General features: G+C 44.7%; 1 protein-coding gene across 5 annotated transcripts in view; it reads right to left on the bottom strand.

Annotated features, from left to right (window-relative positions):
* The window catches only part of tex2 (testis expressed 2), a 194,621-nt gene that overhangs the window by 120,492 nt on the left and 48,358 nt on the right, over positions 1-25,771 (bottom strand). For 4 of the 5 annotated variants that reach the window (XM_070857901.1, XM_070857905.1, XM_070857902.1 and 1 more), the window contains exon 2: positions 2,926-4,582. In XM_070857901.1, coding sequence (XP_070714002.1) covers positions 2,926-4,557 — 1,632 coding nt within the window. In that variant the 5' untranslated portion in view covers positions 4,558-4,582. Of the gene's footprint in view, positions 1-2,925; positions 4,583-4,877; positions 4,900-25,771 lie in introns of those variants that run through there. The other variant, XM_070857904.1, reaches the window with a different exon arrangement.

The following is a 25,771-nucleotide window of genomic DNA, read 5'->3' as shown; positions in this document are numbered from 1 at the left end:
CAAAACTTGACCCCAATGTTTCCACTTGTGGGAGTATCCAAAAACTAAGGGCCATAAATACAAGGAAGTTACTAATAAAGCCAATAGAGAAATAAGGAGACATTTCTTTACTCAGTAGGATTAGAATATAGAACCCACTACCACAGGAAATAGCAAATAGCTTAGATGCTTTCAAAAGGAAACTAGATGAGTTCATGAGAGAAAAGGGGAATAGAAAGATATGCTGAAAGGCTGAGAAAAGAAAAGACTTGCATTTATAAAGCGCCTTTCACGACCACCAGACATCTCAAAGCACTTTACAGCCAATGAAGTACTTTTGGAGTGTAGTCACGGTTGTAATGTGGGAAAGGCGTAGCAAGCTCCCAAATACAGCAATGTGATAATGACCAGATAAACTATTTTGTTATGATGATTGAGGTATAAACATTGGCCAGGACACTGGGTATAACTCCTCAGCTCTTCAAAATAGTGCTATGGGATCTTTTATGTACACCTAAAAAGGTAGACGGGCCTCAGTTTAACGTCTCATCCGAAAGCCAGCATCTCAGATAGTGCAGCACTCCCTCAGCACTGCACTGGAGTGTCAGCCTAGATTTGTGCGCTCAAGTTCCTGGAGTGGGACTTGAACCCACAACTTTTTGACTTAGAGGTGAGTGCGCCACTTAGCCACAGTTGACACTGTGGTAGATGGAATGGGAGGAGACTCGTGTGCAGTATAATAACCCGCAGTCTAGTTGGGCCGAATGACCCTTTTCTGTGCTGAATATTTTATGTATGTCATTTAATCCCGAGGCACAATGGAGTGTGTTCTGGGACAAAATGAATGTCTCAAACATCTGATTGTTGACTCCACAAAACCTAAAAAGCACTGGTCCGCATTGAACTGTTTCAGAACGTCGCATGGCAGATGCGATCATTTCTTACACCTCCAGAAGATGAGGAACAAACAGTCGCAACATATATTGTTGTTTGTGGGATCTTGCTGTACACAAACTGACTTCTGCTTTTCCCTACACAACATTGCCTGCAATTCAACAGTAATTCATTGGCTGCGAAGTGCTTTTGGATGTCCTGACGCCAAAACATGTGCTATATAAATAAAGTTTTTTTTCTGTATGTTACTCAGTATGACCAAGCCAATGCTAAAAGAGGCAGTTGCTATAATGCCTCTCCCCTCAGGATTCTTCACACAACTATCTGCACAAAGACTTAAAATGCAAATCTTTCTAAATAAAAGGCACTAGTTTATCCCAAACAGCAGTTTAAAATAATTTCCTATACACAGATCGATAAGTCCCCAAATCTTGAACAGATCAGTCACAGAATCGACATTCATATAATATAGAATTCTAGGGATCCGGACCATAACGGTTAGTAAAACAGCCCAGGTCTTGGACAGCAAGAGCAGTCTGCTTGCCAAGCAGGTAAAATGTTTAAAACAGATGGTCTACTAAAACTATCAAAATCATAAATGACATCCTATGACTGTGACTTGGTAAACTCTCCCTTCTCGACCTGTCTGCAGCCTTTGACACGGTTGACTACACCATCCTCTCCAATGCCTCTGTCCAGCTGGGTGGGTCTGCACTCACCTGGTTCCATTCTCATCTATCCAGTCGTAGTCAGGGAATCACCTGCAACGGTTTTGCTTTCCACTACCGCACCATTACCTGGAGTCTCCCAAAGATCTATCCTTGGCCCCCTCCTGTCTCTCATCTACATGCTGCCCCTCAGCGACATCATCCGGAAAAAACAGTCAGCTTCCACGTGTGTTGATGATACCCAGCTCATCACCACTTCTCTCAACCCCTCCATTGTATCTAATTTGTCACACTGTTTGTCCAACATCAAGTACTTTATGAGCAGAAATTTCCTCCAACTACATATAGGGAGGACTGAAACCATTGCCTTTGGGCCCCGCCACAAAAATCATTCCCTAGCCAGCAACTTCATCTCTCCCTGGCAACTGTCTGTGGCTGAACCAGACCGTTTGCAACCTTGCCATCATATTTGACCCAGAGATGAGCATTTCCGCTCCATTACCAAGATCGCCTACTTACACCTCCATAACATCACCCAACTCTGCCACTGGCTCAATTCATCTGCTGTTGAAACCCTCATCCATGTCTTTGTTAGCTCTAGACTTGACTATTCCAATGATCCCCTGGTCAGCCGCTCATCTTCCACCCTCCATAAACTTGAGCTCATCCAAAACTCAGCTGCTCGCATCCTAACCCGCACCAAGTCCCGTTTATCCATCAGCCCTTTGTTTACTGACCTACATTGGCTCCCGGTCTGGCAATGCCTTTTCTCTCTCTCTCGCCCTGATATCTGCACTCCTCCAATTCTAGCCTCTTGCACATTCCCGATTTTAATCGCTCCGCCATTGGCAGCTGCACCTTCAGCTTCCTAGGCCCCAAGCTTTGGAATTTCCTCCCTAAACCTCTCCTAATGTGGCTCGATGTCAAATTTTGCTTGATAATGCCATGGGATATTTTACTATTTGAAAGATGATGTTGATCTGATCATTTATTTCATTGGGTATTTGTGGGAGCTTGCTGTGGCAAACTGGCTACCATATTGCCTACATTACAAAAGCGCCTACACTCCAAAAGTATTGGTTGGTTTACAAAATGCTTTGGGACATGCTGAGGTCATGAAAGACATGTATAAAACTTAAAGCCAGCTTGCATGCACTCTAAAGAGTCAAAATTACAATTTAAAAAATTACATTTGAAGAATAACCTCATCTAACACTGCAAGCAGTATAACTATACAAACAGGTCTACATTCTATAAACATTAAAAATGCTTGAACATTTTTACAGATTAAATATTTAATCCTGCAGGCTTTGCATCAGCCACATAAACCTGAAAGTATAATGTATAAATGCAAACCAAATTCCAAAGATTAAAGTATTCCCACCTTAAATATTTCTGGTTCCTTTATATTCAGGGGTTCTGTAGTTAGATGTTCAAAACGATTCCTTCTCTGTGACTGTTGATAGTCCCTTGACTTTCTTGGTACTAATAGCCAAACAACACCAATTGCCATCATAAATCCACAGCCAATTCCCAGGAATAGCCCACTTAAATAACTTGGCAGAGGCAGCACTAAATAGGAATATACAAGCATGGTAAAGAGTAATAAAGTCTTAAATGGAACTTCAGGAGGCTGTACTTCAGATTCGGTTTCATCTTGCTCTAATACTTTACTTTCTTCCTCAAGTGCTTCTTCTGCAGTTAGAGGTTCTATAGTTTTATCCACAACAGTCTCTTCATCAGTTTCTAGCTCAAGTTCTTCAAGGTACAAATCACAATAGTCATCATCTTCTTTGCTGGCAAGTACAGAAAGTGAGCATTTTTCTAGACCTAGGGAAGATGCCTTCAAAGAAATTTCCTTTGTGGTCCCCAACAATGAGCTTTTACTGTCTCCCTCTTTTGATGGCTCATCTGTGGGTTTGGAACTACTTTTACTTGGAATGGAGTCTTTTGTTGAACAGTCCCCATCAGAATCACATTCTTCCTCTTTAATGCTATAGCTGTTGTTGCTTTCCAAATGTCCATTTAAACTAGTAAGAGTGGAAAGTTCTGTTGCACTGGACGATAAGGCTTTATGCCGAAGACTACTGCTCTCATCGCCAATTATCTTGCTTAGAAGTTGAAAAGGTTCATAAATAACTTCTGAAAGTCGTCTTTTAGTGTCTTCAATTCTAGCCTCCACTTCTGTTACTTTAAAAAATGACCTACTTTCTGACGGAGAGGTGATTGGGGAAGAAGGTGCAGTCTTAGAATCCCCTCCAGTGACACGAGGTTGAGTAAACTGTTTGAACAGATGCAAGTTTATTCGGGAATCAGAGGTCCGAAATGGGACAGATTCAGATTCTTGTTTTGATGTGTCTGTTGACAGAGATTTAACTAGTGTTTTCATTAAATGCCTTGTCCTTAGAGGGGTTGCGAGTTCTTTTGGTTCTACTTCTGATGAAAGAGATTTTACTAAACTCATGAATGGCTTTGTGCTCGTCATGGATGATGAAGGGCCAATGGAGGGCACAACAGATTTAGACGGAGAATCAGACGTAGAGGCTGAAATTGTAGTTCCGCCCTCTGAAGACAAACTGGTGGAATCCAGTGGTTGGGCTGGTAATGAGGATAATGACAATGCAGTAGTTGTAAATGGTGCAGAAGACAATGTCACTGATGTTTGCAATGGTTCTGAAGAGGCCATTGTTGATGAAGTGGAAATGGAAGCTGTAGCTGAAGTTGATGTCGCTGACATACTTGATGAGGTAGCAGGCTCTGATGAAAGTTGGCCACCATGTTCACAAGTACCTTCTTTTCCTTCAAGTCCTGGTACAAAACTTTGGTCTTTCACCTCTTCATGAAGACTTGTGGAGGAATCTTCAAATTCTTCTTCCTCTTCCTCCTCCTCCTCCTTACCAAAGGCAGAAAAGTGTATAGTGATGGTCTCTCTAGAAATGGAGCGCTGAACCTGCACTTTTGGCGTTGACGACATAGAAACTGCTCTTTCTGCATGGTTACTGCTCTGATTTGTCATTGCAGTCTTGCGCAAGTATCACAGTCTAAAAACAGAAGAAAACATGGATGCATTAAAATCTTTCAAACAAAATCCATGATACAAATCACTATAAAAAAACCACGGTTATAGTTTGCAAAGTTGACTTCTGCCAGTTCTTAGAAAAGGTTCACCTCTAGGTTTTACCCTGTAACTCAGTCATCCAAAACAAAATCAATATTATTGGTGGTGCAAAGAACAGCATTGAAGTTGCCAAAGTGTGTTAGAAACTATTTCAGAACATGTGCCAATATGTTGAAGATTTCATGCATTCTGCACTGGGTAACATAAGCCAAACAAACCTTGGAAGCTCCAAAGTCTGAATCTGTAAATAAGTGAAACAAAATGAAGTAAAAAATTGGGTACAAAATCCGATTTGCTTTCCATTAAGCAGTAGTATGTTATAAAATTTATCTTCATACTGAATCCAAGTTGCCAAATGCGTATCAGTTTTTTTTTTAAACCATGGGTTTGTGTACACCCTTTTTCCCTCCACATTCATTATATGGAGGAATCCCATCATCACGGCTTTCTTCCCAAACATCAAAATTATCTATAAACTTCTAATTGAAGCTTAAAATAATTAAGTTAATTATAGCTTTTGTATCAATGTGAAGGAATAATGGGAATAGAATTCCACCTGGCATTATTCATCACCACCAACTGGCCTACTCCAGCTCCTATTTCTTATGTTTAGCAGGAATTAGATCTCATAATTGTAAAATATCTGCAGCTCCTCGTTTTTGTGTAGGACTGTCAATTTGGCTCAGTTGGTAGGCCTTCTAACTCAGTTAGAAGATTGTGGATTTAAGTCCTACTCTAGGACAAGCACATAATCAAGGCTGGCACTATCTAAAAAGCAGAGTGTTCTCACTTAAGCATCACCAAAAACAGATCAACTCGTTTAATCATCTTATTTGATATTTGTAGGACATTGCTGTATCCAAATTGGCTGCCATATTGACCTACAGTATCAACAGTGACTGCACTTCGAAGATAATTCATTGGGATGCCCTTGAGGATATGATACGGTGCTAATAAATGCACACTTTTCCTTCATTAAATACTGTGTATTCTGTAGGAAGATTCTTTTTTAAGCTACCAAAGACAATCTTTAACTATTCCTCCCTTAATTTGTTATTCATTATATGCTGTGACATATGTACTAGATGTACTGTCAAAGGGGCTCATTGCAGCATGTAAAATTTTATTCAAATAAAGTTAACTAGCAAAGTGACCAGACACCCAATTAATCAAAAGGTAGATCAGCATTGGATGACAAGAAGAAATTAGGTCAGATGACCAAAAGCTTGGTCAGAGGTAGTTTTTAAGGAGTGTCTTAAAGGAGGAAAGAGAGGTAGAGAGGCAGAGAGAATAAGGGAGTGAGTTCCAGAGCTTAGGGCCTAGCAGCTCGAAAGCAAGGGTCAGCACAGGTCACAGAAGGGCGGAACAATCATAGGCAACTGATGGTTGAGCAATTATAATCAGGGATGCTCAAGAGGGCAGGATTTGAGGAGCGCAGACATCCCAGGGGATTATAGGGCTGAAGGAGATTACAGAGATAGGGAGGGGTGAGGCCATGGAGGGATTTGAAAAGAACGATATGAATTTTGAAATCGAAGCGTTGCTTAACCGAGAGCCAAAATAACAGGGGCACAGTGGTGATGGGTGAACTGGACTTATATGGGCCCAAGTTTCAGCCTCAGTTGCTCCTGATTTTTTGGAGCAACTGGTGCAGAACGGAGTACCTTAGAAATTCAAATTCTCGGCATTTAGTTTGCTCCAGTTCTAGTCAGTTAGAACAGTTTCACTTTTGAACAGAATTTTTTTTTCAAAAAGGGGGCGTGCCCGGCCACTTACGCCTGTTTTCAAAGTTTCGGCAGTGAAAACTTACTCCAAACTAACTTAGAATGGAGTAAGTGAAGATTTTTATACGCTCGAAAAAACCTTGTCTACACTTTAGAAAATCAGGCGTAGGTTACAAATCAGGCGTAGGGAATGGGGGGGGGGGGGGTTTAAAGGGAAGTTTACAAACATTAAACACTTCAGTTTTACAAATAAAAAGCCATCATCAATAATAAATGATAAAAACATCAATAAATCAACCAAAAAAAAAAAAGAAATTATTATTTTTTTTTAAATCAATAAATAAAACATTTTCTACTTACCGACTGCAGCATCGGGAGCGCTCCAACAGCGTGCTGGGATTCCCCCCCCCCCCCACCAGTGTGTCTCTATCTCTCTGTCTGTCTGTGTGTCTCTCACTGTCGGTCAGTGTCTCTGTTTCTGACAGCGAGGGGAGGGGGTTAGAGGGGGAGCAGAAGGGAGAAGGGGGGGGGAAGGAGAAGGGGGGGGAAGGAGATTGGGGGGGAGAAAGGAGAAGGGGGGAGGGGAGAAAGGAGAAGGGGGGGAGGGGAGAAAGGAGAAAGGGGGGGGAGGGGAGAAAGGAGAAAGGGGGGGGAGGGGAGAAAGGAGAAAGGGGGGGGAGGGGAGAAAGGAGAAAGGGGGGGGAGGGGAGAAAGGAGAAAGGGGGGGAGGGGAGAAAGGAGAAAGGGGGGGAGAAAGGAGAAGGGGGGAGGGGAGAAAGGAGAAGGGGGGAGGGGAGAAAGGAGAAGGGGGGAGGGGAGAAAGGAGAAGGGGGGAGGGGAGAAAGGAGAAGGGGGGAGGGGAGAAAGGAGAAGGGGGGAGGGAAGAAAGGAGAAAAGGGGGGGAGAAAGGAGAAGGGGGGGGAGAAAGGAGAAGGGGGGAGAAAGGAGAAGGGGGGGAGAAAGGAGAAGGGGGGGAGAAAGGAGAAGGGGGGGAGAAAGGAGAAGGGGGGAGAAAGGAGAAGGGGGGGAGGGGAGAAAGGAGAAGGGGGGGAGGGGAGAAAGGAGAAGGGGGGGAGGGAAGAAAGGAAGGGGAGGGGAGAAAGGAGAAGGGGGGAGGGGAGAAAGGAGAAGGGGGGAGGGGAGAAAGGAGAAGGGGGGAGGGGAGAAAGGAGAAGGGGGGGAGGGGAGAAAGGAGAAGGGGGGGAGGGGAGAAAGGAGAAGGGGGGGAGGGGAGAAAGGAGAAAGGGGGGAGGGGAGAAAGGAGAAGTGGGGAGGGGAGAAAGGAGATGGGGGAGGGAGGCTGAACGGGCCGGGCTCGGCCCAAGACTTCGGGCAGGGCCCGTCCCCAGCACCAGATTTACAGATAGATGGCGTTGGGTCGGGACGGGTTGGGGGGAGCGCAGATCGGGGTCGGGAGCGCGGTGGGAGGGAGGTTCGATTCGGTCCGGGGGGGGGAGGGGGGGGGGGAAAGAGAGGAAGAGGGAGGTCAGGTCGGGTGGTTGGGGGTCGGGTCGGGTCCAGTCCAGGGGACGGGGGGGGGGGGAAGCGGGAGTCGGGTCTGTGTCGGTGTCAGGTCCGGTCGCAGGGAGCGGGAGTAGAGTCGGGTCAGGAGGAAGTAGGAGCTGGGCGTGGGAGGCAGCCTTATGCACGCAGCCCCAATGAGGCCGTTCGGCCAGGGCTAGGGGCTGCGTGCTTCGGGCCCCTCCCACACAGTTTTGGGCGCCTGGAGCTACTGCACATGCGCGCCCACTGTAGCGCACATGAGCAGAGGTCCCGGCACTGTTTTCAGCGCAGGGACCTAGCTCCGCCCCCTACAGCTCGTGCTGCGCCGCGCCCGGCTCCAAAGGACCAGCAGGGAGCTGGAGAATCTAAGTTTTTTTTAGGTGCACTTTGTGGCGCGCAAAACGGGCGTCCAGGTCGGGGCTGCGCCGTTCTAGGCGCGGCCCGAAACTTGGGCCCATTGAATCAGAATAGTAGAGCACAGGAGGCGGCCATTTGGCACATCAAGTCTGCGCCAGCTTTTTCGAAGAGCTATCCAGTTAATCCCACTCCCCCACTCTTTCCTCATATCCCTGCAATTTTTTCTCCTTCAAGTATTAATCCAATTCCCTTTGAAAGCCACCATCGAATTAGTTCAGTGCATTCAAAATCCTAACCACTCATTGCGTAAAAAAGTTTTTCCTCATGTCACCTCTGGTTCTTTGGTGAGAGTTAGGGCACGGGCAGCCAAGTTTTGGAAGACCTCAAGTTTATGTAGGGTAGAATGTGGGAGGCCAGCCAGGAGTGCGTTAAAGTAGTCAAGTCTAGAGGTAACAAAGGCATGGATGAGGGTTTCAGCAGCAGATGCAGGGGCTGAGACGGGTAATGTTACGGAGTTGGAAATAGGTGGTCTTAATTATGCTGTGGATGTGTGGTCGGAAGCTCATTTCGGGGTCAACTATAACACCAAAGTTGCAAACAGTCTGGTTCAGCCTCAGACAGATGCTAGGGAGAGGGATGGAGTCAGTGACTAGGGAACTGTGTTTGTGGCAGAGACCAAAGACAAAGGCTTCAGTCTTGCCAATATTTAATTGGAGAAAATTTCTGCTCATCCAGTACTGGATGTCAGACAAGCAGTCTGACAATTTAGAGGAAGGAGATTTGAGAAGCATTGACAATAATCATGGAGTCTAAACAATGGGGAGGCAACAGGAGAATAGAAACAGACAAATGCGATGCACATATACTAAAGCGAAACAAACCAGACAGACTACCGATCAGTTTTACTCCAATTTCTTGTAAACTAATAGAACTATTAGATTAGAAACTTGATAATTGAACAGTAAATGGCAGCAGACATTGATCAGAAGGGAGAGATCCAACTTTGAAGTTACATCCCAAGTGGATTGTGAAAAGTCCTATGACACATTTCATCTAGTTTCCAGAGGCATTTGGCCAAGTTCCAAATGAAAGGCTATTAGTTAAGATAAAAGTTGTGGGAATTCAGGGGCAATAAGTTGGTTTAAGGGTAGAAAAACAGCAGGTACTTGTTAGACAAGTTATATCAAGTTTTTTTTCCGGGGGGGGGGGGGGGCGGGGAGGAGGGGGGCAGGGAAGAGAGAGAGAGAGAGAGAGAGAGAGAGAGAGAGAGCGAGAGAGAGAGAAAGAGGGGAAAGAGAACAGGTACTGACTGAAGTGCCCCAGGGATCACACCTATTTCTAATTTGCATCAATGATTTAAGACTAAGAACCCAATGTAAATTGGTCAAATTTGCATATGATTAGCTAAGAGGGGCAGTGAAATCAGGGAGGCAGCTCAGAAATTACAAGTTGCACAAAATATATAAATGAATAGAACAATGGCAGATTAAATTTAATACTAATCAATGTAAAAGTGCCAAACAGAAATAAAAAAAACCAACACATACTCCATAAATGGTGCTGTAATAGCTCCAACAGACATGATGGTGGTTGACATGTCCTACCAATGAAGCATTCAATAAAACCAGCAGAATGTTGAACTACAATAGCAAGACAACAGAATACAAGTCAGAGGAAGCTGATCAAACTGTAGTGTTCTGGTCAGAACACCTCGCGTACTGCGTCTATTTCTTGCGATCAAGACACACAGGAGACATTCAAGCAGTGCAGAGAAGAGCCACAAGGCTGATTCCTCATCTTAAAAGTCTAAGTATGAGGAAAGACTTAAGAAACTTGGATACCTGTAAATTACAGACATCTTGGGAACTGGCATCAGCTATCCTTATTTTCAAAATGGTCATTGTATGTACTGTAAAAATTCTCAGTAGAACGGAGACTTATTTACCCTGCATTCATAGCTGCAGAGAATTATGCAAGTATTTAATCCCAGAGATAGAGCGGTTTCTCTGTCGCTGTGCATGCTGGGTAAAGAGCTCCCCATTCCACAAAAACCTATCTTACCCGCTGCCGTGTTCCGCTGACCTCACGAGAATTGGGGGACGGAAAGGAATCAAGTTGCAAGGGAAAGCACTAGTGAACCAGACTCATTGAAAGATCCAGATACAGCAGTTTTACAACAAGCTGTGTCCTAGGTTTTAAGTTATAAAAGGGCTACTCTGCAAATGTCCAATTGCTTTTTGAAAGTTCTTATGGAATCTGATTCTACCACCCTTTCAGGTAGTTTGTTCCAGATCATCATAACCCTCGTGTGAAAAGTTCTCTCATTTCCCCTATGGTTCTTTTTCCAATTACTTTAAATCTATGATCTCTGGTTACAGGTCCACTTAACAAAGGAAACAATTGCTTCCTACTTGCTTCATCAAAACCCCTCATAATTTTGAATACCTTTAGATCTTCCCTTAACCTTCTCTATTCTAAGGAGAACGTCCCAGCTTCTACAGTCTCTCCACATAACTGAAGTCCATCATCCCTGGTATCATCCAGCTGAACCTCCTCTGTACCCTCTCCAAGGCCTTGACATCCTTCCTAAAGTGTGGTGCCCAGAATTGTACACAATACTTCAGCTGAGGCCTAACCAGTGATTTGTACAGGTTTACCATGACTTCCTTGTTTTTGTATTCAATGCATCTATTTACAAAGCCAAGCATCCCTTACGCTTTCTTAACTGCCTTATCAACTTGCCCTGCCACCTTCAAGGATTTGGAATATGCACCCCCAGGTCCTTCTGTTCTTGCACCCCGCTCAAAAGAGTACCACTTAGATTATTCTGCCTCTCCATGTTTATCCCAAAGTGCAACACTTCACACTTATCTATATTAAATTGCTTCTGCAACATGTCTGCCCATTTTATTAATATATCCATGTCCTCCTGAAGTCTGCTACCATCTTGCTCACTATTTGCTACGCAACCAAGTTTTGTATCATCCACAAACTTCAAAATTATACCCCCTATACCCAAGTCCAGGTCATTTATGTATAACAAGAAAAGCAATGGTCCCAATTGCCAGCCCCTGGGGGACCCCACTGCATACTTCTCTCCAGTCACCACTACTCTCTGCCTCCTATCCTTTAGCCAGTTATGTATCCAAGTTACCACCATCCCTTTAATACTATATGCTTCTATTTTTGAAATAAGTCTGTTATGTGGTACTTTATCAAATGCCTTTTGAAAGTCCATATATACAGCATCAACATAACAAAAAATCCAGATTATCTGGTCATTATCTCATTGCTGTTTGTGGGAGCTTGCTTGTGCACAAATTGGCTGCTGCGTTTCCCACATTACAACAGTGACTGTACTTCAAAAGTACTTCATTGAATATAAAGCGCTTTGAGACGTCCAGTACTCGTGAAAGGCACTATATAAATCCAAGTCTCTCTCTTCCACCCCCACCCACCTCTTACTTCAAAAGACCTCAATAAAGTTAGTCAGACACGATTTGCTTTTAACAAATCCGTGCTGACTGTCCCTTATTAACCCACTGTTCTCCAAGTTAGAATTAATTTTGTCGTCTACCGTGGTCTCAAGTAGTTTTCCCCACCACTGACGATTGGTTTATCACTCTCCCTTTTTTAAAAAAAAACAGGGGTGTAATATTTGCAATGCTGCAGTCTTCTGGCACCACTCCCAGGAGGATTGAAAGATTGTTGTCAGAGCTTCTACTATCTCCACCCTAGCTTCCCTAGGATGCATGCCATCTGGACCAGGTGACTTATTAACAGTGATGTCGACCTATTTGGCACCTCCTTTTGATCCATTTTAAATTCTATCCAATATCTCTACTCCCCCTTACAATATTAACTACCCTTTTGTGAACACAGATGCAAAGTACTCATTTAGTACCTCAGTCATACCCTCTGCTTCAAGATTTCCTTGTGTGTCACTAATTGGTCCCGCCATTCCTTTAACAATCCTTTTACTTTTTAATATGTTTACAAAAGATTTTTGGGGTTTCTTTTATATTACCCACTAATCTTTTCTCATATGTTTTGCCCTTCTTTAACCATTTTCAATTTTCCCCTGCACTCGGTATTTTGCCTGGTTTGACTGTATTCTATACCTGACATTTCTGATGTGCCTCCTCTGTCTGTTTTATTTTAACCTCTATTTCCTTTGTCATCCAGGGAGCTCTAGCTTTGGCTGCCCCATCTTTTCCCCTAATGGGAATATGCTTGGTTTGTATCTCCGCCTTGAAGACCTGCCAGTGCTCATTTATGGTTTTCCTGGCCAACTTCTGTTGCCAGACCACCTGTGCTAGATCCTTTCTTAAATCACCGAAATTGGCTCACTTCCAGTTGTGTATTTTCACCTTTGTCCCTTTCCATAACTACTTTGAACCTAATTATACTAGATTTAGCAGCGGTAATGACAGCGAACTGTCAGCGCCTCTGAAACTGATCGCAACTTCAGAATTTAGCGCATGCGCAGCTAATCATGGAAATCCTGAAGTCGCGGTCATACATTCACTGCGCTGCCACAGGCTGCGCTGTGGAACTCCCCATAGCCAGCAATCGGTGAAATCAGTGGAACTGACAAAAACCTAAGCTTTTCCACGCGATCACTGTTAAATACCCCATTAAGGGCCCAAGTTTCCACATGATTTGCGCCTGATTTTTAAGAGCAACTGGTGGAGAACGGACTATCTTAGAAATCGCAATTCTCCACATTTTTTTTTTCTGCAGTTCTAGTGAGGTAGAACAGTTCTACTTTAGAACAGAATTTTTTCTTCAAAAGGGGGCGTGTCCGGCCACTGACGCCTGATTTCAAAGTTTCCACAGTGAAAACGTACTCCAAACTAAAGTAGAATGGAGCAAGTGAAGATTTTTGTAGAACTGAAAAAACCTGTTCTACTCATTAAAAAATCAGGTGCAGGTTACAAATTAGGCGTCCAGAACGAGGTGGGGGGGAGGGGGGGGAGGGAAGGGAACTCATTAAATTTACAATCAATCCTTATTTATACTTCTACAAATATTATACAAATAAATCCAACCTGAATAAACATTTATAAGCAAAGAAAAGATTAAATAAACCATCTTCCTACCTGTGTGAAAGTGCTTCAGCCATCGTTCGAAGGAAACCGCCGTTTGTTGCCGTGCAGGGGAGGGAGGGGAAAGGAGACAGCGGCTTGTTGCCGCGCAGGGGAGGGAGGGGAAGGAGACAGCGGCTTGTTGCCGCGCAGGGGAGGGAGGGGAAGGAGACAGCGGCTTGTTGCCGCGCAGGGGAGGGAGGGGAAGGAGACAGCGGCTTGTTGCCGCGCAGGGGAGGGAGGGGAAGGAGACAGCGGCTTGTTGCCGCGGAGGGGAGGGAGGGGAAGGAGACAGAGAGAAGGGAAGCCTCAGTGCTGATGGCAATGTGGTTTTATTAAAAAATGTTCAAAAATTAAACAGCTACAAAGAACTACAAAAATGGCCGAGTGCCAATGTTTTTTTTCCACACTGAGCATGCGCGAACGCTCCAACGCACACGCGCAGCGTTGCCGGCAGGAAAAAAAATAATTTAAATAGTACCCGCCCCCTCCCACTTACAAAATCGGCACGAGTGTAGGCTCCGCCCCCCTGGGCGCCACGTCAAAACAGACAAGGAGCTGCAGAGCGCTTGAGAATAGCGCGTTTTTTTTCTGGCGCCGTTTTAGGCGCGAAAAACGGGCGCCCAGCTCGGAGAGGCGCCCGTTTTTTATCCTGTGGAAACTTGGGCCCCATATGTTAAGCCTTATTGGAATAGATGTAACTGGGGTTTGAACAGCGTATTGACTGCAAAAAACCGTTCTGGCCCTGAAAAACTAATGTTATATTTGTGGAATGCCAAATTTCTCCATTGTGATAAAAATGACTAGATTACAATTTTTTTTTTTTGTTTATGATATTTCAGCTTTTACCTTAACTAAACTCTTGTGCACCTCCCAATCTTTATTTCACTAACTTTTTTTAAACAGATCAGTGATTTATTTTTCCTGGTTTGCTGACTGAGAATTCTTCAATGTGATTGGCTGCTCAGACAGCTTGATGACATCACTGCTGCTGTTCGCCAGAGTTTACCTTTTGACAGCGCTACAATCAATTTCACATCGAGGAAGCTAAAGTTCTCCTCAGAGATCGAGAGATCTTTGTGGACAGCACGATCACCATTGCTTCGTCACTGAATGCAAATTACGGGCCACGGGCCATTATGATAACTATTATGCAGATGTTCTCCCACTGCAACACACTCAACTTGCTTTACCTCATTCCCCAGAACTAGATCCAGCACTGTTTCCTTCCTCGTTGAGCTAGAAACATACTGATTAAGGAAGTCCTCCTGTACACATTTTAGGAATTCTTCTTGCCCTTTGTTCTCTTCCCCCCTCGCCCCCCCCCCCCCAGTCTATATTATAATAATTTAATTCCTATTACTGCTTGATTATTTTTATATTTACCTGAAAATTGTCACAGATTTGCACCTGTCTCCTTCACTCTTTGTTTTTTTTTGGTAAACACCAAACAATGCAACAGATCCTTGTCTGTTCTTTAAGAACACTTTGCCAGTTTAAAAAAAAGTGTTTCCTAACTCTTGCATTAGCATTTTTGTTCCAGCATCAATTGTCAAGACGAACATAAGTACTTTCCACGCAAAACTCCAAATGGTGTGATTTATAAATTAATTTAATTTAATAGGTTAGCAACTACAAACACTGCCTTCCCTCCCTCTCGCTTCACTCAAAACCTTATGGAGTTTTTCTTCTATCCTCAACCACCACCTCCCTTTTCTCAGGGATGGGAGAAGTCACATTCACTTTCTCACAGCTCAATTGCTTAGCATCGTTACATTAAGTATAGTGCTGCGAATCTCTAACTCTCAATAAATGATAACAGGAATAAATAGTTCTGAAGAAATAGTTATGAATGGAGAAGGTTAAGGGGGATCAAAGAGTTTTTAAAACATTTGTTCTTAGGATTTGGGCTAGACTGCAAGGACAGTATTTTTTGCCTGTCCAAATTATGGAAGCTTTTGAAAGGGTAAATGGTTAACAATTAGTAATGAGACCTTGACCAGTGAATTAAGAGGATGGAGGCCTACTTCCGCCAATGGTGACTTCAGCCAAACCCGTAAAAGACAGTCACCTCGACATTCCACCTCAACACCCATCAAAAGCAAATCTAGCTTTGAAAGTCTTCTTCTGCAGTGCAGTGGTAAATCATGCTAAAAAAAACACCCCTCCTATTTAGGAGTTACACTCGATTGCACCTCCAAAACCTTTGCAAGAAACTAAAAGATTCGGGTCAACTTGATTCAGAAACTCGCCGGATCCACATGGGGAGCAGAAACTCAAATCCTCCGTAAGGCAGCACTCATCCTGGTGTACTCTGAAGCGGAGTACTGCTCTCCTGCATGGCTATCAAGTCCATATGTCAAATCTGTTGATGTCCAGCTGAATTCTACTTCGAGAATCATCACCAGTGCGCTTTTATCGATACCAACACTGGGACAAAGACATGTCGATCCAGGCCAACTTAAACAACCTACCAACCCGCCTCAAATCTAGAAAGCTATTTTGGACCCTCGCCAAAGCCCTTCAGCGAATTTACACCCTCAAGCCTTAATGACCGAGCACTGCCCTCAGAGGAAATTCGCAGGCAGCCTACAAGATATCCACGCTGTTACACCGGAAGCTTTGGCCTGGAGATCTGACAGATATTGACATTTGATTTACTACTACCATACAAAAGAATGAAGTATGGACTCAGGACTATCACTAAAACAAATGAGCAAGTTATAGAATATACAAGGAAAGGGAAAATAAATGAGATTACATAGTTCTAGTTACAGAGCTCATACCAACACAGGCAAGCATGGGTTGAATGGCCTCCCTCTGTAAATTCTATGATTCTATCGTCAGCTGGCACTTGCAAGCTGCATGCCCCCAGGTGTCACATCGACATTCTGTTGTCAAGCAGAGAACTGGACTAAGGCAAGAGTAGGAGAGAGAGAAACAATATTGACAAGGGATTCCATTTCTGCAATTCCATGTCAAGCTGTTAGCCCTGAATCTTGTTCTTGAGCATCTTCCAATCTGTCTCTTTAATGATCTGCTGGGAAATACGTGCGTCATCTGTATGACTCGCCTTAAAAGATTTTCCTCCCACTCACTTGACACAGGCCTCTGCTTGACACTTCCTAAACAATAAGTGTTAAAAAAACAAGTTACAAATTCTGTAGTATATTGTAAACAAACATTTAACAGCAGCTCAAATTGTATAATCTAGAAAATGCGTTGACTACAAAAGGCAAAAGAATTGATGAAGGACAAAAGTTGCAACTTTGAAACGGTACTGTAACTCAACCAGTGATTCTGGCCAAAAAAATATCAACTAGTCACAATACGATGCAAATTTTTGAGAAGCACAATCACAATATGAACACTCAGTGTTAGACTCTATGGCCCCAAGTTTCCACATGATTCGCTCCTGATTTTTTAGGAGCAACTGGTATAGAACGGAGTATCTTAGAAATCGGAATTCTCGTCATTTAGTTTGCTCCAGTCCTAGTCAGTTAGAACAATTTCACTTTGGAACAGAATTTTTTTTCAAAAAGGGGGTGTGTCCGGCCACTTACGCCTGTTTTCAAAGTTTCGTCAGTGAAAACTTACTCCAAACTAACTTAGAATGGAGTACGTGAAGATTTTTGTACGCTCGAAAAAACCTTGTCTACGCTTTAGAAAATCAGGTGTAGGTTACAAATCAGGCTTAGGGAATGGTGGGGGGGGGGGGGGGGTTTAAAGGGAAGTTTACAAACATTAAACACTTCAGTTTTAAAAATAAAGAGCCATCATCAATAATAAATGATAAATACATCAATAAATCAACCAATAAATTAATCCAAAAAAATTAATAAGAAATAATAATTATTTTTTAAATCAATAAATAAAACATTTTCTACTTACCGACTGCAGCACCGGAAGCCCTCCAACAGCGTGCTGGGATGCCTCCCTCAGTGTGTCTCTGTCAGTGTCTCTATATCTATATCTCTGTCTGTGTGTGTGTCTCATTGTCTGTCAGTGTCTGTGTTTCTGACAGGGGGGAGGGATGGGGGAGAAGGGGGGGGACGAAAGGAGATTGGGGAGGGGAAAGGAGATTGGGGGGGGGGAAAGGGAGATTGGGGGGGGGAAAGGAAGATTGGGGGGGGGAAAGGAAGATTGGGGGGGGGAAAGGAAGATTGGGGGGGGGAAGGGAGATTGGGGGGGGAAGGGAGATTGGGGGGGGAAGGGAGATTGGGGGGGGAAAGGGAGATTGGGGGGGGGAAAGGGAGATTGGGGGGGGGAAAGGGAGATTGGGGGGGGGAAAGGGAGATTGGGGGGGGAAAGGGAGATTGGGGGGGGGGAAAGGGAGATTGGGGGGGGGGGAAAGGGAGATTGGGGGGGGGGGGAAAGGAGACTGGGGAGGGGGAAAGGAGACTGGGGAGGGGGAAAGGAGATTGGGGAGGGGGAAAGGAGATTGGGGAGGGGGAAAGGAGATTGGGGAGGGGGAAAGGAGATTGGGGAGGGGGAAAGGAGATTGGGGAGGGGGAAAGGAGATTGGGGAGGGGGAAAGGAGATTGGGGAGGGGGAAAGGAGATTGGGGAGGGGGAAAGGAGATTGGGGAGGGGGAAAGGAGATTGGGGAGGGGGGGAAAGGAGATTGGGGAGGGGGGGAAAGGAGATTGGGGAGGGGGGGAAAGGAGATTGGGGAGGGGGGGAAAGGAGATTGGGGAGGGGGGGAAAGGAGATTGGGGAGGGGGGGAAAGGAGATTGGGGAGGGGGGGAAAGGAGATTGGGGAGGGGGGGAAAGGAGATTGGGGAGGGGGGGAAAGGAGATTGGGGGGGGGAGGGAAAGGTGATTGGGGGGGAGGGAAAGGAGATTGGGGGGAAAAGGAGATGGGGGGGAAAGGAGATGGGGGGGAAAGGAGATGGGGGGAAGGGGGGGAAGGGGGGAAAAGGAGATTGGGGGGAAGTGGAGGGAGGAAAAGGAGAAAGGAGAAGGGAGAGGGAGACTGAACGGGCCGGGACCGAGACTTCGGGCAGAGCCCGTCCCCAGCACCAGATTTACAGGTAGGTGGCGTTGGGTCAGGGGGGTGGTGGGAGGAAGGTCGGTTCGGTTCGGGTCGGGGAGAGGGAGGTCAGGTCAGGTCCAGTCCTGGGGGCGGGGGGGGGGGGCGGGAGTCGGGTCGGTGTCGGGTCCGGTCAGGAGGTGAGAAGCGGGAGTCGAGTCGGGTCGGGAGGAAGCAGGAGCTGGCCGTGGGAGGAGCCTTATGCACGCAGCCCCGGTGAGGCCATTCGGCCAGGGCTAGGGGCTGCGTGCTTCGGCCCCTCCCACACAGTTTTGGGCGCCTGGAACTACTGCACATGCGCGCCCACTGTAGCGCGCATGTGCAGAGGTCCCGGCACTGTTTTCAGCGTAGGGATCTGGCTCCGCCCCCTACAGCTCGTGCTGCGCCGAGGGCCAGAGGACCTGCAGGGAGGTGGAGAATCTGGAGGGTTTTTTAGGCGCACTTTGTGGCGCGAAAAACGGGCGTCCAGGTCGAGACTGCGCCATTCTAGGCGCGGCTCGAAACTTGGGCCCTCTGTATATGACCGTAGCAATGTGACAGGAGCAAAGATCCTATTTGTGACAGGCTTTTCCATGGATCCCAACTACACCAGAAAGCAGGGCTTGCAAACATTGGAGCCATCTCCACTACCTATATCTATGTCTATATATATTTAAATAAATAGATCAAATTAAAAATGACATCACACATTGAAGGCCACAATCCTGAACATTCAAAAATGACCACTGAACTTTTCAATCAGATCTCAATGACTGAGGTTTAAGGCCCCTTTATTGCTCTGCCTGAAGTCTAAGATTTCAAAGTACCACTTCAACAAAGTATTCTTAAATTTGCTATTTTCTTTGTATAAAGTCCGTTCCATATGTACTACTCTCCTTTCCACCCCACCACGCACCCATACTCAAGGATAAACGATTAAAAATATTATACATCACTTAAAGGGGCAGCATTTTTCAGATTAAAACCAGATTTACTGGCATGTTAGGTTCTACCACTGGCATAACTACCTGTAGTTAATGTTTTGTTTTTGAAGAATCACTAACAGAATGTTTCTATTACATTCCAGAAGATTGTCATGGCATTTATCAGCACAGATGGAAATCCAATAGAACTCTGCCAGAGTACATTAGAATTAGTTGACGTCAAAACAATTACACCGGTTCTTGAGATCCAAGAGTAGTATGTTGAGATTATTAGGTTACCCTTTATAAATGAGCTAGTTGTGAGTTTTAGTTATTGCCTCCTTTGTAATCCGAGGTCTTCATGCTAAATTTTCAGCTTGTCCATTTTCTTCAACAAGCTTTTTTTTTCTCTACTCATTCTCAGGTTTGATCCCTTTAGTCTATTTAGCAAACAGATTTTGATTTATTTTAATTTTCCATGAATTTTTGTTCTGCAACCATTTTGATCCCCAAGTGATCTCTGCTTCAAGTTTAGGTTCTCTACCCCTTTAGCACACCTTCAGTGCTACAGCATGTATTTTAACTGGCAAATCTATTTAGCTAATCCAGATTAGATTCCTTTCTGTTAGATCTCTTCATTTCCAATGAAATACGAACTCCGATGGTAGTTTTAACTTTTTAATCTCTCCAGAGAGCAACAAATTTCTTGGCTTCAAGCCAGGTCTTTGTTCTTACTGAGACACATGGTCAAAATGGCTGTACTTTATACCTGGATCAATTTACAGAAAAGAACTCGCCTTCTTTGACCTTACTGGCTCAATTGAAAGTCTTTTAACGTTTTATTGGCTCGCTACCCAAGGTCCGAAAATGTCAAGTTGATTGATGAGTTAATGCAACATGCTGAGCAGCACGTAGCAGTCTTGACTTGGGGGTCTGTGAATTTTCACAGTCTGTCTAAATGAGCCTGTTTGAATACTCTATCAATCCCCCCTTTGATTCTTTCACAAACTGAATCATAAAACATCAGGTATCACTGGTTAAACATTCTACAAAATAATTTCATACATGTTAAGAGTTTCCTTCTAAAATTTGTTGATGTGTTTCGCCACATGTCCGGACTAGTAGCTTCCACATAAATTTACACCAACCAGAGTTCCATCGTGGCCACAATGGAAGTCTGGTTTTAGTAGGTTAATTAACCTTATTCCAATTTAATCCAAATCAATATCTTAATTCAACCAGTAAACCACCTTTCCTTAAACATAACAAACAAGCAATATAAAAGTAAAAGGTATTTACATGTAATTCCCTTGCTACCCTACTATTTCCCTTTGGTGCAGAGGGTCAGCTAGTAAGAAGTAGGCCTATGCCTAGAATACCTACAATCAATACTACAGTAAATTTATACATTTTCGCAAAATGTAATTGTCCTTATTAGATTTCAGCTTCAGTTACGGGTGCTCGTTTAACGTGTGAAGCATGGATCCAGGCTTTCTTTCCTTGGACTTTAACAGCTGCCTGGGTGGTCAATAACACTTGATAAGGTCCCTCCCACTTGGCACCCAAAGGTTCTTTATGCAACTTTTTCACATAGACTCAGACTCCCGGGATGATGTCGTGTCCTCCTTCGGGTGGATTACCCCAAGCTGCCGGGAAACAGAACTAATAGCATTGGTTAAGTTCTGACAGTATGATAACAGAGTGTCACTCATTAAGTGAACATCAGCTTTCCGTAAATCGATAGTTCCTGGCAGCGACATGGGTCTGCCTGTTATAATTTCAAATGGGCTTAGATCTGTAGTTCTGTTTGGGGTTGCCCTAATGCTACATAGCACTATTGGTAGCGCCTGGGGCCATGGTGTTCCTTGTTGGTGATATTTGGCAAGCTGTTGTTTCAGAGTTCGATTCATTCGCTCTACTTGTCCTGATGATTGTGGATAATAAGGACAGTGTAAATCCCACGTAATGTTCAGTAACCTACAGACTTCTTGGCAGACAGCACCTGTGAAGTGTGTTCCCTGATCTGAGTCAATGCTACTTGGGACTCCCCATCCTTACACAAGACCTTTGCAGTGTGATTGGCTGTGGCTCTTTTAGTTGGGACAGCTTCTACCCATCTAGAGAATCTGTCGACCATGACAAGAATGTTAGTGTATCCTTTGCATGAAGGAAGAGATAGATAATCAACCTGCAGATGCTGGAATGGTCCAACAGGGGCAGGGGGCCTCAGTTGGGGCATTACCGTGATGGGTCCAGAATTATTTTTCTGGCAGACCACACAGCGGTCTGTTACCAGCTGGGCATGTTTTTTAAATCCCCAACCCCACCAGCTTTTCTGGAACCGTGCCGTCATCTGTTGTGAGGCCAAGTGTCCCCACGAGTGGATCTGTTGGGCTAGAAAAGGCATAAGCGCTTGTGGCGCGACTGGCTTGTCGGTAACTCTGTCTCCAGACACCATCTTCGCATAGCTTAATTCCTGCCTCAATCCATGTCCATTTTTCCTCTCGGGAGCACTCGCCTTGCATTGTTTGAAGGTCTCGTGTCAGAGTCCTGAGTGCTTTCAATCTGCACATCTGTGTTGGTTCTTCTGGAGGAACGCCCTGTGAGGCGGCATCTTTAGCTGCCTGGTCGGCTAGGGCATTTCCCTGTGCTTCTGTGGTATTTTCCTTGGTATGGGCCTTACACTTCAGGATGGACACTTCCTGAGGTAATTGTATGGCCTCCAGTAAGTCTCAGACGACTTTTCCATTTCGGATAGGTGTACCAGCAGCAGTTAGGAATCCTCTTTTCCGCCATAACATACCAAAGTCGTGAGCGACTCCAAAAGCATAACGCGAATCTGTGTAGACATTAGCTGTCTGTCCTTCTGCTATTTGACATGCTTCTGACAGGGCCCGTAACTCGGCCTGTTGTGCTGACGTTCCTGAGGGTAAATGTTCTTTTGCCACTACCTCATATAAGGTTGTAACTGCCCATCCTGCTTTTCTGGTACCATTGTCAACAAAGGAGGAACCATCTGTAAACAGGGTGAGGTCTGGGTTGTGCAGAGGCTCCTCTGCTGCTAAGGCTGCTTCTTCTGTTTCTTTTAAAATCTCCACGCAGTCATGCTCTTCACATTCTCCCCCCTCTTGCTCCCTCGATTCTGACATCGGGAGCATAGTTGCGGGATTAACCGGGCTGGCCCGGACGATATGGAGATTAGGAGCTTCCAAAACTGCTGTCCAGCGGGTCCATCTTGCTGCTGTCACCTGAGACATTCTATTCATAGACAGCAAAGCGTGTACGGTGTGGGGACACTTGACAATCAGCTTTTGGTCGAGGACTAGACCCGCAGTGATCATTACCGCTCGACATGTAGCTTCCATGGCCCTTAGGCAACTTCCCCATCCGAGGGCTACTGCATCCAGTTTTGCCGAATAATAGCCAATAGGTCTTTGCCGATCCCCATGTTCTTGTGTCAGTATAGCGGTCATATATCCTTCTTTCTCATGAACAAACAGGGTAAATGACTTACCACTGTCGGGGATTCCCAGAGCCGGTGCCGAATACAAAGCCTTTTTCAAATTCAGGAAGGCCTCTTGCTGTTCTTTAGTGAGGGTGATGGCTTCTTTAGAGGCACGTTTCCCCTTTAAAATATCATTCAGTGGCTGAGCAAGCTATGTGAAGGAGTCAATCCAATTTCTGTAAGTTACACAATCCCAAAAAAGACCTTAGTTCCTGAATAGTGGTGGTTTTTTTAGCAGCCCGAATGGCTGCAGTTCTATCCTGGGTATGTTCTCTCTTTTCTTGTGAAATCTTTTGTCCCAGGTATACAACCTCTTCTTGGGATATTTGTGCTTTGTCGATGCTGGCTTTTATGTCCTTTCAGCCGAAGGTGATCCAGCAAAGCTCGTAAATCTTGTTCATGCTGTTCTTCCGTGTTTGAAGCGAGCAGGATATCGTCTACATATTGGATGACTGTGGATGACAGGGGAGGTAATTCTCGCAAATGGCTTTGTAAAGCCATGTGGAATACCGTAGGGCTGTTGTGGAAACCCTGTGGTAACCGGGTCCAAGTATACTGTTGTCCTTGGACAGTGAAAGCAAACCACTGTCAAATCTCTGGTGCCAGAGGCACCGACCAAAATCCGTTGGCCATATCGATAACCAAGAAATATTTATGTTCCGGTTTGAGGGCATTAAAAATGGTGGAGGGATTTGCGACCAAAGGAGCTTTTTGATCAATACACTGGTTAGCTTTCCTATAATCGACAGTCAAACGCCAAGTCTCATTAAATTTCTGTACTGGCCACACGGGGCTATTGGAGGAGCCATGCGTTTTAATAAACACCTCTTGTTTCTCCAATTGCTGAATAACCGGTAAGGTTCCCGCGATGGCAGTTGGACTGATGGGATACTGTTTAGTGCATGGAGGCTTGGTCCCTGTAAATGACGCAGGCTCCATCTGGAGTAGGCCACAATCGTTCTTATCTTTAGTCCATATCAGGTGTTCCTTCAATTCTTCTTTCTTCAAAGTTCTAATTGACCATGTCACCCGACCATCCTCGAAATGCAACGATGAATCTATTTGGATTAGAACGTCCATTCCCAAAAGGGGTTGATCTACTGGGCCTATCCAGACTGGTGTGGTTAGTTCATGTGGACCCAGCCCTATAAGTACCGGTGTTGTCCTTTTAATTTCCATTTTATGGCCCCCAACTCCATAGGCTGTACGTGCCCTACCATCCAACGGCAAAAAGTCTCCATATTGTAGGGGTAAGCATGTTAATTCCGCCCGTGTCTAAAAGACAGTCCACATCCTTATCGCCCACCCTCAGTTATATATAGCCCATCTCCCCTTTGTTGTATTAGTGCGAGGAGGGGGGCCAGGGTGGGCTCTCATCATTTTTTGCTATCCCAAGTAACTCCTTCTGTTGTTGTATTGTCAGTCACTTAAATGCTTCTATGAGGTCGTTATCTTGTGACAAGCCTGGCTTGTTGGCTGAATTGTATCCCTGGCTGCGTCCTCTTCTCCAGCCACGACCTTGCTGTTTTGCCCTGCACGTCTTGACCCAGTGACCTTCTTTCCCACAATAATGACATTTTCCGGGTAATTTTCCTTATAACTGTTTATCGGAATCCTGGGATTTCCATCCCATAAGCCTGTACAGCTCGGACTTTAGCTCCCATATCCCGATCTAATTGGTTACATCGATCCACCAATGCTGCAAAGGTAGTTCTTCTACCTTCCCAGTCCGATAACACTACCTTAAGCATTTTGGACAGTTCTGGCTTTAGACCTGCCACGAAAGCTGCTTTCAGGGGTCCAAACGCTTGTTCATCCATTTCCTCATCCGTATTATTCATACTCGAATGTTCTAGCCACGTGCATCTAAACCGCTCGTCATACTCCAGGACCTCCTTTGTTCCTTTCTGTTGGCAGGCTGCAATTTTTCCCCAGTCTGTCTTAGCTGGACTGAAGGCTTGCAGCCAGTGTTTAATCGCCTCCCATCCTGCGTCTAATTCTTGCTCATTCTGCCCCAAAGCTTCATCTACCTTGTCGTGCAATTTTCTTCCCTGTGTTTTTGGCACCATTATGGTCAAAATTTGCACTCCGTCCCAGGGATGAAGTTGATATATATTTCTTAAACAGTCCAATTGGTCCCACGTTTTTACTCCCCCTTTCTTTGGATTGGGCAATTCCTTGGACCATTTATCAATTTTCTCTGGGTCTGCCGGAGCATGAACTAAGTATTCTGCATACACCCTTCTCTTTGTTTTTTTGGTTCCGCCCTCGTCTTTTTTTAAAAACGGGGCAAAGCGCACCCCTAATTCTTCATCATCCTCCGACACTGTATTGTCGGAGGATTCAGAAACCGTATCTATTCCTCGGTCGTGTCTTTGGGTTTGCGCTTTTAATTTATCCAAACATGGGTACCCTGGGAATTGATCAATACATTTTCCTTTTCCCATTACTGTCTCTTGACCTAATGATTTTTTCCATTCTTTAATTTCACCTTTAAAATCTTTAACTTCCGCTTCCAGCTTTTCAAGTTCAAGCTTTTTCTGTCGCAGCTGTGCACAAACTGCTTGCAATTGATCCTTTGCACTGGTCAGTTCTCGATCATGTTGGGAACACATTATAATTTCATTCCGGTTTCGGATCTGGCCCATAACCGCTAGGGACCATCTAGTTCGCTCTTTATTTTTCATACGGGTCGTTTTTCCCCAGACCCTTTTAATCCCGTCCAAGGACCATTGTCCTTTGGAGGTTCCGTACTTTTGTTCGATCTTAATACAGGTTTTAGATAAGTTTTCACAGTCTGTCTAAATGAGCCTGTTTGAATACTCTATCACTTTCTCAAACACAATGCCCATGGTAACTTAGAGAAGGAAAGGTCACCATTTTAAAAAAGCACCAGAGAAGAAAGTGCTTTCTTTAACAGAGGAGTTATCTCAGGTACTCTTGCACCATTCTTGCAGGATTAGTTTGGGAGCAAACTTCAAGAAAGACTTGCATTTCTATAG

This window comes from Pristiophorus japonicus, chromosome 16 (assembly GCF_044704955.1).
Source record: "Pristiophorus japonicus isolate sPriJap1 chromosome 16, sPriJap1.hap1, whole genome shotgun sequence".
NCBI lineage: Eukaryota > Metazoa > Chordata > Chondrichthyes > Pristiophoridae > Pristiophorus > Pristiophorus japonicus.
This window is presented reverse-complemented; position numbering and strand designations above follow the sequence as displayed.